The sequence below is a fragment of the Rhinopithecus roxellana genome, chromosome 18 (assembly GCF_007565055.1).
Source record: "Rhinopithecus roxellana isolate Shanxi Qingling chromosome 18, ASM756505v1, whole genome shotgun sequence".
Lineage (NCBI taxonomy): Eukaryota > Metazoa > Chordata > Mammalia > Primates > Cercopithecidae > Rhinopithecus > Rhinopithecus roxellana.
Genome location: NC_044566.1, coordinates 63,082,578 through 63,095,343, shown reverse-complemented (window position 1 = coordinate 63,095,343; position 12,766 = coordinate 63,082,578). Strand labels below are relative to the sequence as shown.

Here is a 12,766-nt window from a genome sequence, read left to right as displayed (position 1 = left end):
AAACAAGCCAGAATAACAAACATCCCCTGACCCTCATATTTCTGACACATTTTTCTCCCCATCTGGACACCCAGTCTTGAGAAAAAATTGTTTATGTTCCCCATCCCGGTCCCCGTGCTTACAAATGACTCTACCTGCTACCATCTAGACACCCCACTATTCTACTACAAAGGCCACTACTGATTTCTTGGTTAGTAAGGTGTTTTGTTTTGTTTTGTTTTTGAGACAGGGTCCCACTCTTGTCACCCAGGCTGGAGTGCAGTGCATGTCAGCTCCCTTCAGCCTTGACCTCCCCAGCTCGAGCAATCATCCCCTCCCAGCCTTCCAAGCAGCTGGGACTATAGGCATGTACCACCACACCTGGCTAATTTTGGTTTTGTTTTGTTTTTGTAGAGATGAGGTCTTTCTGTGTTGCCCAGGCTGGTCTCAAAAACCTGAGCTCAAGCCATTGTCCTGCCTTGGCCTCTCAAAGTGCTGGGATTACAGGCATGAGTGAGCCACTGTGCCTGGCCTTAGTAATTCTTAATAAATATATCCTGTTCCTTAGCACTGGCATTTGGTGTTATTGATGACTCCTTTCTTTCTGAAACGTGTTCCTTCCTTTGCTGCTTTGAACAACCCCATCTGCCTGTTCCCTTCTTGTATGCATCTGCAAGTGTTGGTTCTCAGTTGCCTTCACTAGAAACGCTTCCCCTGCATTTTATAAATCTTGCCAGGTGATAGTGGCAGAAAATAGACTGAACTGAGTTTAATCCTGATTTGGTGAATCATGTGTGACCTTGCGGAAATTATACAACTTCTTTCTCAGTTTCTTCTTCTGTGAAATGGAAATTTTACCCATACTGCAGGGTTATGGTGAAGGTGAGTGATGATGCATATAAAGCACCACCATGTCAGAGCTGTCAGTCTTCTGTAGCTCCAGCCTTCCTGATAGCAGAGACCGTATTTTAAAGATAGGACGTTCTCATGCAACTGTTTTGACGCCGGCCTTTTGATCAAATGGCAGCCAAATATCCCCGTGTCCAAATGGGCCTATCAAAATATCCTTATTGAGTGGTTTTTATTAGTTAAACTATAATTCACATGCCATAAAATTTGCCCTTTTCAAGTGTACATTTCAGTGATCCCTGGCAACCACTAGTCTCCTTTTTTGTTTTATGGGTTTAATCTACTCTGGAAGTTTCGTATAAATGGGATCCTAGGCTTTGAGACTTTTTGTGCCTGTTTCTTTCACTTAGTGATGTTCTTAACATTCATCCATGAATCAGTATTTTATTTCTTTTGATGGCTGAATAATATTCTATTGTATGGATGTAAAACAATGTGTTTATCCATGCATTAGTTGGTGGGCATTTTGGTCGTTTCCACTTTTTGCCTACTATCATTAATGCTGCTATGAAAATTTGTGCCACAAATCTTTTCTTATGCAGTATCTAATTTACTCTTCATTCCTTTCAGTGTATTTTTCATCTCAGACATTGGAATTTTTTTCTCTACAGTTCTTATTTAGGTCTTTTTTGTCTTCCTTGTCTTACTTGACAGGTTAAGTTACTCCTCCAGCTTCTTAAACATATGAAATCTATTTACAACAACTCTTTAACTGTCCCTGTCTAGTAATTCTATTATCTGTGTCATCTTTTGGTCAGTTTCAGTTGGTTGCATCTTCTCATTATGGGTGGTATAACCCTGCTTGTTTGCATGCCAGGGGATGTTTTCTAGATGACAGACATTGTGAATTTTTCCTTTATGAGTATTGGATGTATTTTTATTGCCATAGTATTTTTTTTTTTTTTTAGACAGGGTCTCACTCTGTTGCCCATCGTGGCAGTGGTAAGATAATGGCTCACTGCAGCCTCAACTTTCCTGGCTCGACCGATCCTCCCACATCAGTCTCCCAGGTAACTAGGACTATAGGCACGCACCACCACACTTGGCTAATTTTTTAAGGATTTTGTACAGACAAGGTCTTACTATATTGCCGAGGGTGATCAACCCTGGCTGAAGCAATCTTCCTGCCTCAGCCTCCCAAAGTGCTGGGATTACAGATGCACACCACTGCACGCAGCTGATTTTTATATGTTTTATAGAGGTGGGTCTTGCTGTGTTGCCCAGAGTGGTCCCTAACTCCTGGGCTCAAGCAATCTACTTGCCTAAGCCTCCCAAAGTGCTGGGATTACAGGCATGAGCCACCATGCCTAGCCCCCATAGTATTCTTAAGTTTTTTTCTGGAGTGAAGTTATGTCACTCGGAAGGAGTCTGATCATTCTGGGTTTTGCTTTTCAGCCTTATTAGGCAGGTACTGATCAGCAGTTCTTCCTGGCCAATTTTTCTACACTACTGAGCAAAACCTGTCTGAGTGCTTTACCTGATGCCCCATGAAGTATGAGGTGTTCCATGCTGGCTGCTGGGAACAGGAACTATTTGTGGCCTTTGGTGGACTCTAAGTATTGTCCCACTAATCCTTGGCAGAGTTCTGTCCCCAACCTGAGATCCTCTCTCCACAGGCAGGCATGCACTGATCAGAACCTGGCTGAAAATTCGAGGTCACTCCTCAGATCCTCAGAATTCTCTCGGTGGAGCTCAGTCCTCTCTGGTACTCTACTTTGTAGGCTCTAACTCCTGACCTCCCTGAGCCCCCAGATCCACTTTCTCAACTCAGAGAAACCTCCGGGCTCCACCTGAGTGCCCCGATTCCCTGCACCACAGTTCGAAAAGTCACATGGGTAATGAGCTTCAGCAACTGTAGGTTCACCTTGTTTGTTTTCTGACTCTCAGGGATCACTGTGCTTCATTGCCTAAAGTTTGATGTCTTGAAAACCATTGTCTTGTATATTTGGGGCTTTTTTTTTTTTTTTTTTTTTTTTTTGCTGGTTTCAAATGAGAGGGTAAGTCTGATCCCACTTACTTCATCTTGGCCAGAAGTAACTATATTTGAATATAAAAATTTGGCAATTGTCGTAACGCCATTAAACCACTATTTTTTACCTTTGGAGAAAAAAGGGATTCAGATTTACCTCGATAAATAGCACCTGTACTTCTTGTAAATAACAATAAGTTTCCTAAAGTTGAAAATATTGTATGCCACGTTTTATCTTGTCTAGAGAGTGGGTTATATGAACAAAGTGTTTATTGTTGGATCTGGAAACCCTGATTGTAGCTTTGTGTTTTTTCGGTTCTTCTGTACGTCAAAACATGAAAGAATCTGCTCCTACCTTGGGAGCACCTTGCTCCTACAGGGCGTACTTATGGGATGGCCCGGTGCTACCCAAATTTGTAATTCCTGCCCCCATCTGTACTTAGGAGCAGCTGGAAGGAAATCCCCACCCACACGCCATCTGCTCAGCCTCTCCCCACCACCAGCTCACCCCAGCCAAGCCATTGCCAGTACTAAGTAGGAAAATAGTGGGCCACTGGGCAGCGATTTCTGAAATAAATTTAGATTGGTTTAATACAAATAAAGCCTGTCCAAGTCCACAAAGAAATCAGTGCATGGACTCCCTAGGGTGTCCTGCTCTCTGTTATGATGCTGACCAAACCCATGAAGTGCTTTGTCTTCAAGTGGGAAGCTATCAAAGTTCTGTCCTACACTTATTTGCCTTCTTGTCTATGGTGTGAAGGTCATGGGCCATCTCTGATGTTATAAATATGCAGGTTCCCATGCGGCACTGTGTGTTATTGTGTCAGTTAAGCTTTCCAGCTTTAAAATTAAACCAAGTTTTTTCATCCATTACAATCCTCTGGATAGGGACTGGATGACTGCCGATAAATTTTTAATATTTTCTTTCCATTTTCAAAGGCCGTGTCCTCTCCAGTGCTCAGCGTTTGCACGCAATGCCTAGCCTTTGCACGCGAACTGTTCGCATCCACCTTTGTGCTGTAGAAGGTCACCTCAGTGGCAGCTGGAGGCCTCACAGTTACCAGCTGCCACTGAGATCAGCATGGATTCTATCTTCTCCTGACCAGAGTTATGTAGCCAGTAGGATGGCTACAAAGAAATTATGATTGGGGTAACATTTAGATGGCAGGAGGGTGTTCTAGATTTAGAGTATGCGCCCAAACCAGGGAGATCTGTTAGAGATGTTGTAGAGTGGTTCAGCAATGTGCTTAATTGGTAAGAGCCCTGGGCAAGGCAGTCAGAAGACCAAGAGCCAGGCCTGGCCAGGCCCCTACTGGACAATGGATTGCCTGAGGGCAAGGACTGGGCTTTACTTCTTTTCATTTCCTGCTGTACCTTGCACAGTCTCATTCACAGAGTAAGTGCTGAATAGAAGGTGTCAGATGGTTTTGTCGCCAAAAACCACATGACATGAAGCATGCATGTGAAGTCAGCTTTGTGTGTAGGTCATGACAAAACACTAATCTAGGTATTTCTGCTTGTATATTTCACACAGAAAAGCAACTACATTGGAGTTAAGGCTCATTAACAGTTGGGTAGTGTACTAGGGTCAGTGAGTAAAAAATTGGCAATTCTACTCTATTTTCCCTGCATTTAAAGATTCTGAATCCATTGGTAAGCCCTGTGTTGAAGGCCTCTATTCACTAATATCCATTTCCTAGTTCAGCTGGGTGGAAATCAGATAGGCATTTTAGGAGACCAGAGTGTTACTTCTTTGGAAAGCGTCTAAGTAGATTGTGGCTGCCTGCACAGTGAGGTCAGTGGCATGCTTGCCTGCTTTTCTGCTTTGAACCTTAGACCACCCCAGAAGCAATAGAAGTACTGCAAGGAGCAGGGAAGGAGGTGATAACAAAATACTCCTACATCTAAAAGTGTCGTGGGGGAACATGACATGCCCCTCCTTTAACGCCTGCACAGTGGCTCTTCCTGAGAAATATGATGGGGAAGAGGTCAGGAGTGGGTCACCACCACACCAACACCACTTCTCATCCCAGGCCCACCATGTGCCCTGTGAGCTGCCTGTGACCACCACCCTCCAGAAGCTGGCCATCTAATTATCCCACACACCTGGTGCTTCCTAAGCAGATGTGCATTCTAGCTTCACTGTGTGCTGGCTCTTGAGAGAAGCAAACACCTGTTCTGAAACAGCTGAAGCTGGCTGTGTCGGTGATCTTCATTCATCATAAGCTGTCCATCCCCAAGGTGGCAGTGAGCCTGAGCTGCGATCTTTATGCACCACCTTGGGGACCGTCTGACATGTGGGTGGACAGGAAAGGAGGTGACGGACAGTACTTCAGGGAATCAGCTATAGAAGTAGTAACAAAGATCGACAGCACGAGAGAGAAAACTGTTTTTAGCAAAGGCAAAAGACTGCCAGTGACAGTACACCAGTGACAGTACGCCAGTGACAGTATGCCAGTGACAGTACGCCAGTGACAGTACAATGATTATTAGTCCTAGGCAAAGTCACGCTGGATATGGTTAGAGAATGGCAGGACCCTTTTCAACTTAAAGCAATAGAGAACTCTACAATCAACTTTGTTTCTCAGCTTTTCCTTCCTAAAGTCTTAGGTGCCGGAGCCTTGCTCTGTGCTCTGACAGTGATTGAGTGCCACCGGTCCTGAACCAGGATTGGTTTCACAAGGTAGTCTGGTGTCACAGAGCCGCCAAACTTTCACTTGGTGTGTTGATCCCAAAAGTTGGCGTTGTCAGGGGAGCCTCTTTCTTAGCTCAGAACGCGAGTTGTTCGCTGGCCCCAGAAGAAGAGGTGAGATTTTTGCACTATTGTTCAGTAGAACACTGGAATTTTGAATAGGTGAGTAAAAGCAATATAATAATGACACCAATATCAAAGTAAGTGCCAAGAATAGAATTTCACTGAATCCTTTTATATTGTGCATTTACCATTGAGTATAATTTCTAACATCATGATGATCATATTATTAAAGGTGGTCGTTCTTAGGAGCTATCCTACCCAGAAATAAATCTAACATCCAAAAATACATGACAGTGTGAGCGCCTGCTAACGTCCACAAGCTCAGAGGTGACTCTCTGTACCATAGGTTACAATTAGTTCTAATTCACTGAGCTGGAAATTGTTTTATTATTTCCTTTAGATTTCTAAAAGAAGTTTCTTCTATTGTAACAGTGTCAGGCACCTGGTACCTCAACAAATTAATTAAAGCACTGAAGTGTTTTATAAAATCACCAGCCACAGCAATAAAATGGAAAATAGCAATTGTGGGGGGAAAAAAATCTATCTTTGGTCTTAAGCTGTGTCTTAGAGTTTAATACAGGCAATAAAATCTCTCACCTTTTCTTGATGATGTTTAGTTGGTAGTCATATTTGTTTTGTTTTCAGCATTGAGAATGTTGAGATAAAGGGCATATTCAGGTTGATTTGCCTACAACAAGCAAGTGAGTTTTCTGGAATATTATGTACTCTGCTATCATAAAGACAGTTTCTATGAAGCAGTGATTTCACATTCTGCTATTAAGTCAGAATAATTTAAGATATGCCATATGTGAGGTTACATGGCAATCTCTGATGACTTTTTGAGAGGAGAAGGAATGAATTAGAATTAGCATCGTTACCCTTAAACACTAGAAGCATTTAGATCAATGAACCGCTTTCCCCTTAAAAGATGAGGCCACTTGCACATTCACAAACCCATTACTCTACATTGTCTCTGTCCACCGGGTGCTGAAGGGGCTACCATTTTCTGATCTGTTTTATATGTTGCTCCCTGGTGTCTTGGAGAGGAAAAAAGAGGAGGAAGAAAACATTTGAAATATGCGTGGATTTATGATGGTGCTGGTCAGTGTCTGTGTCATGTCCTCTAGGAGTGTGATCTACTAGAGCGAAGGAAAGAACGTGCCTTTGAGATGTAAGCCCATTGTCAATGGCAGGGGTTCTCTGACTGCCTGCGGGTCCCGGGTCTGTCTGCACCTCCCACAGAGGGACCAGAGGAAGGCGCCTGCCCACCCACAGGTCTTGGGCCATGGTAGAGTGCTTTCCTCTGTGCTATTTTGGGGGACCTTGCCTTTTCTTTTTTTGAGCTTCAACCTAAAAATCACCACTCCTTTACCCCCAAAACCCTGTCCTCAACCCCAGGCAGAGCTCCTTGCCCCTTCTTCTGTGGCCCTACAGCCCCTCACACTCACCTGGCCGGAGCCAAGTCACAGAAGGCTTTGCAGGCCATGGTAAGGTGTGTGGACTTTCTTTTTACTGCGAAAGAAAGTGAGCAGAGGGGTCCACACGGGTCATGACCTGCCTCACGTGTGCAAAGCTCATTCCGGCTGTGGCATAGTGAAGGAAGAGAGGAAGCAGGGCTTCCTATCAGAGAGTGAGAGGGGATGATGGCTCAAACTGCACCTTTAGCCACGGAGGAGGCGTCAAGTCACATTGGAGGGATGTGTTGCAGGAAACCTCACAAGACATTGGTCCTGTAGGAATTTAAAGTCGGAAGTTGCTAGAGCAGAGGTGGCCAGGGCTGTGACTTGGACTTGACATTGAAGAAAAGGGTCACTAGAGTAGCCTCTAAGGCGAAGAAAGGGGCATCAAGGTGTTATTCTCTGGTGCCCAATTAAAAGGTTGCTAGATGATTATAAGTCTGACTTCTATCTGGATTGACTGATTGATTTCCCATTAGACATTTTCAAAGAGCAATCTCCTTTAATAAAAAAAAAAAAAATGCTTCTTTATCCAAGCAAGCCTAGAAGTGTCGGAAGCTGGAAGGAATTTGGCGATTTTGTCTATTATCCTTTTTCCAAGCATGAAAACTTGCACTTAGAACCACATTAATGGAACAATAATTTTGGTCCCTGTCTGTTTTTTCTTTTCAATCCTTAAAGATGACAAACCGTGGACAATTTCTTCTCTACCACTTGAAGAACTCCTTTGTCATAAGAAACCATTGTCACCTGTGTGCTGTGTGTTTTTTCACAGGTGACTGGAGTTTGGTTTTCTTTCTCACAGGATACCCAAAGCAGAGGACTGCGGCAGCTCGAAATGGGTTTCCGCCCAAGCTGGACCCGCAGGCCCGTGAGGCTGAGCGGCAGCTGGTGCAGCGGCTGAAGGAGCGGTGTGAGCGGCAGACCAGACAGCTGGGCGTCGTGCAAGGGGAGCTGAAGAGGGCCATCTGCAGCTTTGATGCCCTTGCCGTGGCCACGCAGCATTTCTTTAGAAAGGTGAGGCCCCATTTCATGAAGGTCCAAGGGCATTTTGGTTGGGGGAGAGGGTGGTGATGGTGACAGTTCTTTGTGTGTGTTGCTGTTTTGGGTTTGAGTTTTGATCAGAGTGGAGTTTGGATTTTCGGGAGTTCAGGCAGAATCTCTTGAGGCGTCCCATCATCTTTGGGGAGCCACATTTATCCTTAGGTGTGAAAGAAATATGTCTGGGAAGAATCATTAATAATCTTCATTCCGAAAGAGGAAATTATGTAAAAATGAAAGGAAAGGATGTACAGGAACGTTTTTGCAGGTGAGATCTTTGCAGCAAATGGAGCATGTGGTTGTTTGCATTTTCGAAGGGAGAGGTCACTTTCCGACATTTCTGCTCACATCACATCAAAGAGAGACAGGCCACAGTCCCGTCCACCTCGGCTGTTGGTGGACAATGGAACGTGCATGGCCTGGGACTCAGTGCCATGGCCCCAGTTCCCAGAGCAGCATGGGGAGAGGTTCGGATTCTCCCTGTACCCTCCATTTTTCTGAAAATGCAGGGAATTTGGTTTCTCCTCTGCAAATGTCTGGATCTGTGTGTGTATACTGAATCTGTTACTAACCATGGAGCAGTTAAACTTCCCAGACTTTCCCCGGGGGACAGAGGTGGGAGCCTAGTGTCCCACTGCATTTGTGCTCCACCTTGAAGTCACCAAGGTGTCCTTGGGGGAGAAAAAGCATAAACATTATAAATGCACATTTTTGAGATTCATGTGTGGACCTCCTGGTATCTATACATGGGGGAAGTAAAAGTGCTGTATAAATGCTCTCCAAATGAGAAAGTGAATTAATGAAATATCCGGCCAATTTCAAAAGAAAAGCAGAAGAATGTGAAGTGACTCCATGTCCCCTGGCAGCTTCCTTTTTGGCCTTTTATGGCATCCTTCACCTTCCGCTCTACTCCAGTATAGAAGCCTGAGCTGCTGTTTTTTTGTTGTTGTTATTTTTGTTTGTTTAAGGCTTTCAACAGAAAGAGCCATTTATCAGTCTGTTGTGGTAATAAATGACAAGATGAATAGGCAACCCTGAAATTTCCATTTTGCCAATAGTTTCAGCCTCCTCCCCAACCAGAATTTTAACCCCAGCAGAAAATGGCCAGTGTGAATTTCATGCCTTCCTTTCTGGTCTAGTCATGATGCATGATGTGATCTGGTAAGTGTGCATAAAGTGGCTGAAGACTCACCCCTGTAAGAAAGTTACAAGCGCATCTTCAAGGAGCCCAGGGGCCTGACTGGGCATGGTCAAGATGAGCATTTTTGCAGTTAGGGAAGGTGCTTCGTCGTATTTCCCACTGACTGTCAGGTTGTGCCTAAAGAGGAAAACAGGGCTGTTCCTTGAAGTTCAGTGATCCTGTTGATATAGTTTATATCGCCGTGCTGCCTGCTGTGGGACTCTACCTTTCAGACGTCATCCAAAGAGTCAGGATGGACAAAGCAATAGATATTGATATAACATATTGATAATATGTTCCATGTTCTAGAAGTTGGAGCTTTTAGGCCCCACTTTGGGGATCATGGCAGGCGAGAGAGTAACTGTGCCAGAATTAGGGGTCCCTGTAGTTATGCATTTCCATGTTCCAGGAAAGTTCCTTGTTGGCCTGCAGACCATGGGTTTTACTTCTTTGCGGCACGCACGTGGCTCTCAAACCAGAGACCAACAGCGGCTGGCAGGTGATTTGCAGGCGTCTCCACTGGACCTCCCTGCTACTGCAGCTGCACTTGGCATGACATTTCAGCAAGACGGATGGTGGACATGAATTTCATTTTCTTTTCAGTAAATCACAACCAGTAACTCCAAATGAGCTTCAAACATGACCATGGCATTTCACCTCCCACACAATGTATTTTTTTCCCTGTCTTTCTGATCTCTACGCTCGCTCTCTCTCGCCAGGTAAATGCCAGAAGAAAAAACGGAAGATAAAATGTTTTTCTTTTTTTAAATTAAAGTCCTAATTGAACATAATCAGCATCTTTTATGTAGGCCGTCATGCAAGCCATGTAGTTTAAGGTGATGGATTTGAGAATTTGCTAGTAATACCCAATTAGACCAGGAGGTGTGACACGGGGTGGAGAATCTGGGAAAATAGAGGCAAAGCAGCCTTGGAACCTTCAACAATGGAGCCCTCTGAAGTTACCAGGTCAGGAGAACCCAAGGTACCCCATGTCACACTTGTGGGAAATCCATGCACTATTATTGTGAATGAGATATGGTCTGAGTCGAGCATGCCAGCTTTGAGGAAGCATGACCGGTATAGCCTGAAAATGCACGATCTCTTTGCTCTACTGGTTAGAAGGCCCTGCCAGAATTCCATCCTGTAAGGAATGCACGTGTATCTTTTGTACACTGTAGCATATTCATCTGCAGAGCATGCTCTGGTGGAGAGAGGACACAGTGCTAACCCAGAGTCAGTTCCATCTCTGCCCTGATCCAGTGGGGAGACCTTGAGCAAGTTCCTGCCCCTCTGTGCACTTTGTCATCATCACTGTAGGAATAACATCCCTGTCCTTGCTCTCTTTCCCCCTGGCTGACTCATTAACTTTGAATCTCAGTTTTCTCCACTTAAAATAGAATTCATAATAACTCTTCACGAAGTCATTGTGAGAATGTAGTGAATTAATGTGCAAAGATGCTTTATAGAGATGAGTCTCACTATGTTTCCTAGGCTGGTCTCAAACTCTTGTTCTCAAGGGATCCTCCTGCCTCAGCCTCCTAAAGCACTGGGATGACAGTCATGAGCCACCATGCCCAGCTGGCAAAGGCACTTTTTTGACAAATATTCCATCAAACATTCTTTTCTGAGTACAAAGATATCTGTCAAGATCTACCTCAAGGATTTTACTCTCAAGTGGGAGAAGGTGAAAACACAGTCAAAGCTCCTGAAGAGCTTGGCCTGGAATGTACTTTACAAATAATTTTAAAAAATAATTTTTAGTGGCCAGGCTCGACCAGCCTGGCCAACATGGTGAAACCCCGTCTCCACCAAAAATAAAAAAATTTTAAAAAATTAGCCGAGTGTGGTGGCACGTGCCTTTGATCCCAACTACTTGGGAGGCTGAGGCAGGAGTATTGTTTGAACCCAGGAGGCAGAGGTTGAGGTGAGCCAAGATTGCACCACTGCACTCCAGCCTTGGTGACAGAGGGAGACTCCATCTCAAAATACATTTTTTAAAAATAAAAATGAAAATAATTTTCTAATATAGCTCTTCAGTTACTGCTATATATTTTTACCTGAATGTGCTGATGTCGTTAATTTAAATATATGTTGGAAGTAAGCCTCACCACTAGAGAAAAAGAATTAGAAGCCCAGATAAGAATCTCCCTTCTCTGCCCCATGCTTTATAGCTCCTGGCAGAGTAGCTGTGAAAGTTGTCAGCTCTAACACAGCCTCAGCCCAGCGTCTGGGGATTCTAAGATGCCACACTTAGGTGCCAACAGCAGCCTCACACTTGCGCTGGTTGCAGGCAGATGTGCCCCTGCAGCAAGGCATGTTCCTCACCAAAGGCCAAACAGATCTAAATCCGTGCTCCCAGACCCCCAAGTGGTATAGTAATGAGTGTGACTCTCAGGGACTCGCGCTTCTCAGGGTCAGGTTGAATGGTGTGGTGCTCTTGCTGTGTGGTTCCCCGGAATGCTACTCTTTAGCATCCCCTGGTGGCTCATCCATGAAACAATCCACAGGATGGTCCTCACCCTGCAGCATGGCGTTTTATATACATTACCTTTGAGGGTACATGGATTTTCATGTTACTTTTAATCAGATTTATTATACTTATTCAGTATTTTTCATATCTCTTCTTGTCTTCTTTTGTTAACTTTATGAATGTGATTGTAGATTACGGTTTTGAATTTTTTTACGTGTTATTAAATAGTTTAGGCATAAAAGACCTGAAAATGAATGTCAAGCATTTTTGGACTCTCTAAGCTTACCAAAAAATTAATAATGCACCAACCTCCTTCTTCTCAAAGTATGTATATATTTTATGGCTTTTATTATTTGACCTTTTATCACAAAAAAAATTCATATAGAATAGTGGAAAGCATAAAACCCAAATACCCCATAATTCATATTTAACATTTCTTCACATTCTGCCATATTTGCTTTCTCTATATCTTGTTGTTGTTAGTTAGGGGTATGTCTATTTTTTATATATTTTGTATATTTGAACTTCAACCTTTCACCTTCAGTTCACATATATTAGTAGACAATCTTTAGCAACTCTGCCTCTACCCTATGGGGTGGGTAGGGAGGGAGGATTCAAAAAAGAAAGAGGTAGAACTTTAACAATAGAGCTCTTATTTGTTGACCATCTACTATGTCCTGGGCACTTAACAGACGTTATTTTAACCCTCACAACAACCATAGCTGTTGTAGATCTCATTCTCATGTGATACTTGGGGAAACTGAGGCTCGGGGAGTTTGCGTAGTCCTCTGAAGACAATATAATTAGAAAATGATGGAGCCAAGATACAAACACCAGGCCAGGCCACACCCAACACCCATGTTTTTCCACTATATTATGATGCTATTTCTCCCTCTCCTCACTATCATCAGGGTGCTTTTGATGTATTAAGGGGGGAATGCACAATTGCAAAACAGATGAAACAATAAACTAAAAGTTAAACACACAGAAAATGACGTAATGGTTT

At 43.7% G+C, this 12,766-nt stretch overlaps 1 protein-coding gene across 2 annotated transcripts in view; it reads left to right on the top strand.

Annotated features, from left to right (window-relative positions):
• Window positions 1-12,766, top strand: part of MTUS2 (microtubule associated scaffold protein 2) — a 454,130-nt gene that overhangs the window by 301,403 nt on the left and 139,961 nt on the right. For both annotated transcript variants that reach the window (XM_030922344.1, XM_030922345.1), the window contains exon 6: window positions 7,875-8,086. In XM_030922344.1, the coding sequence (XP_030778204.1) occupies window positions 7,875-8,086 (212 nt within the window). The remainder of the gene's footprint in view (window positions 1-7,874; window positions 8,087-12,766) is intronic.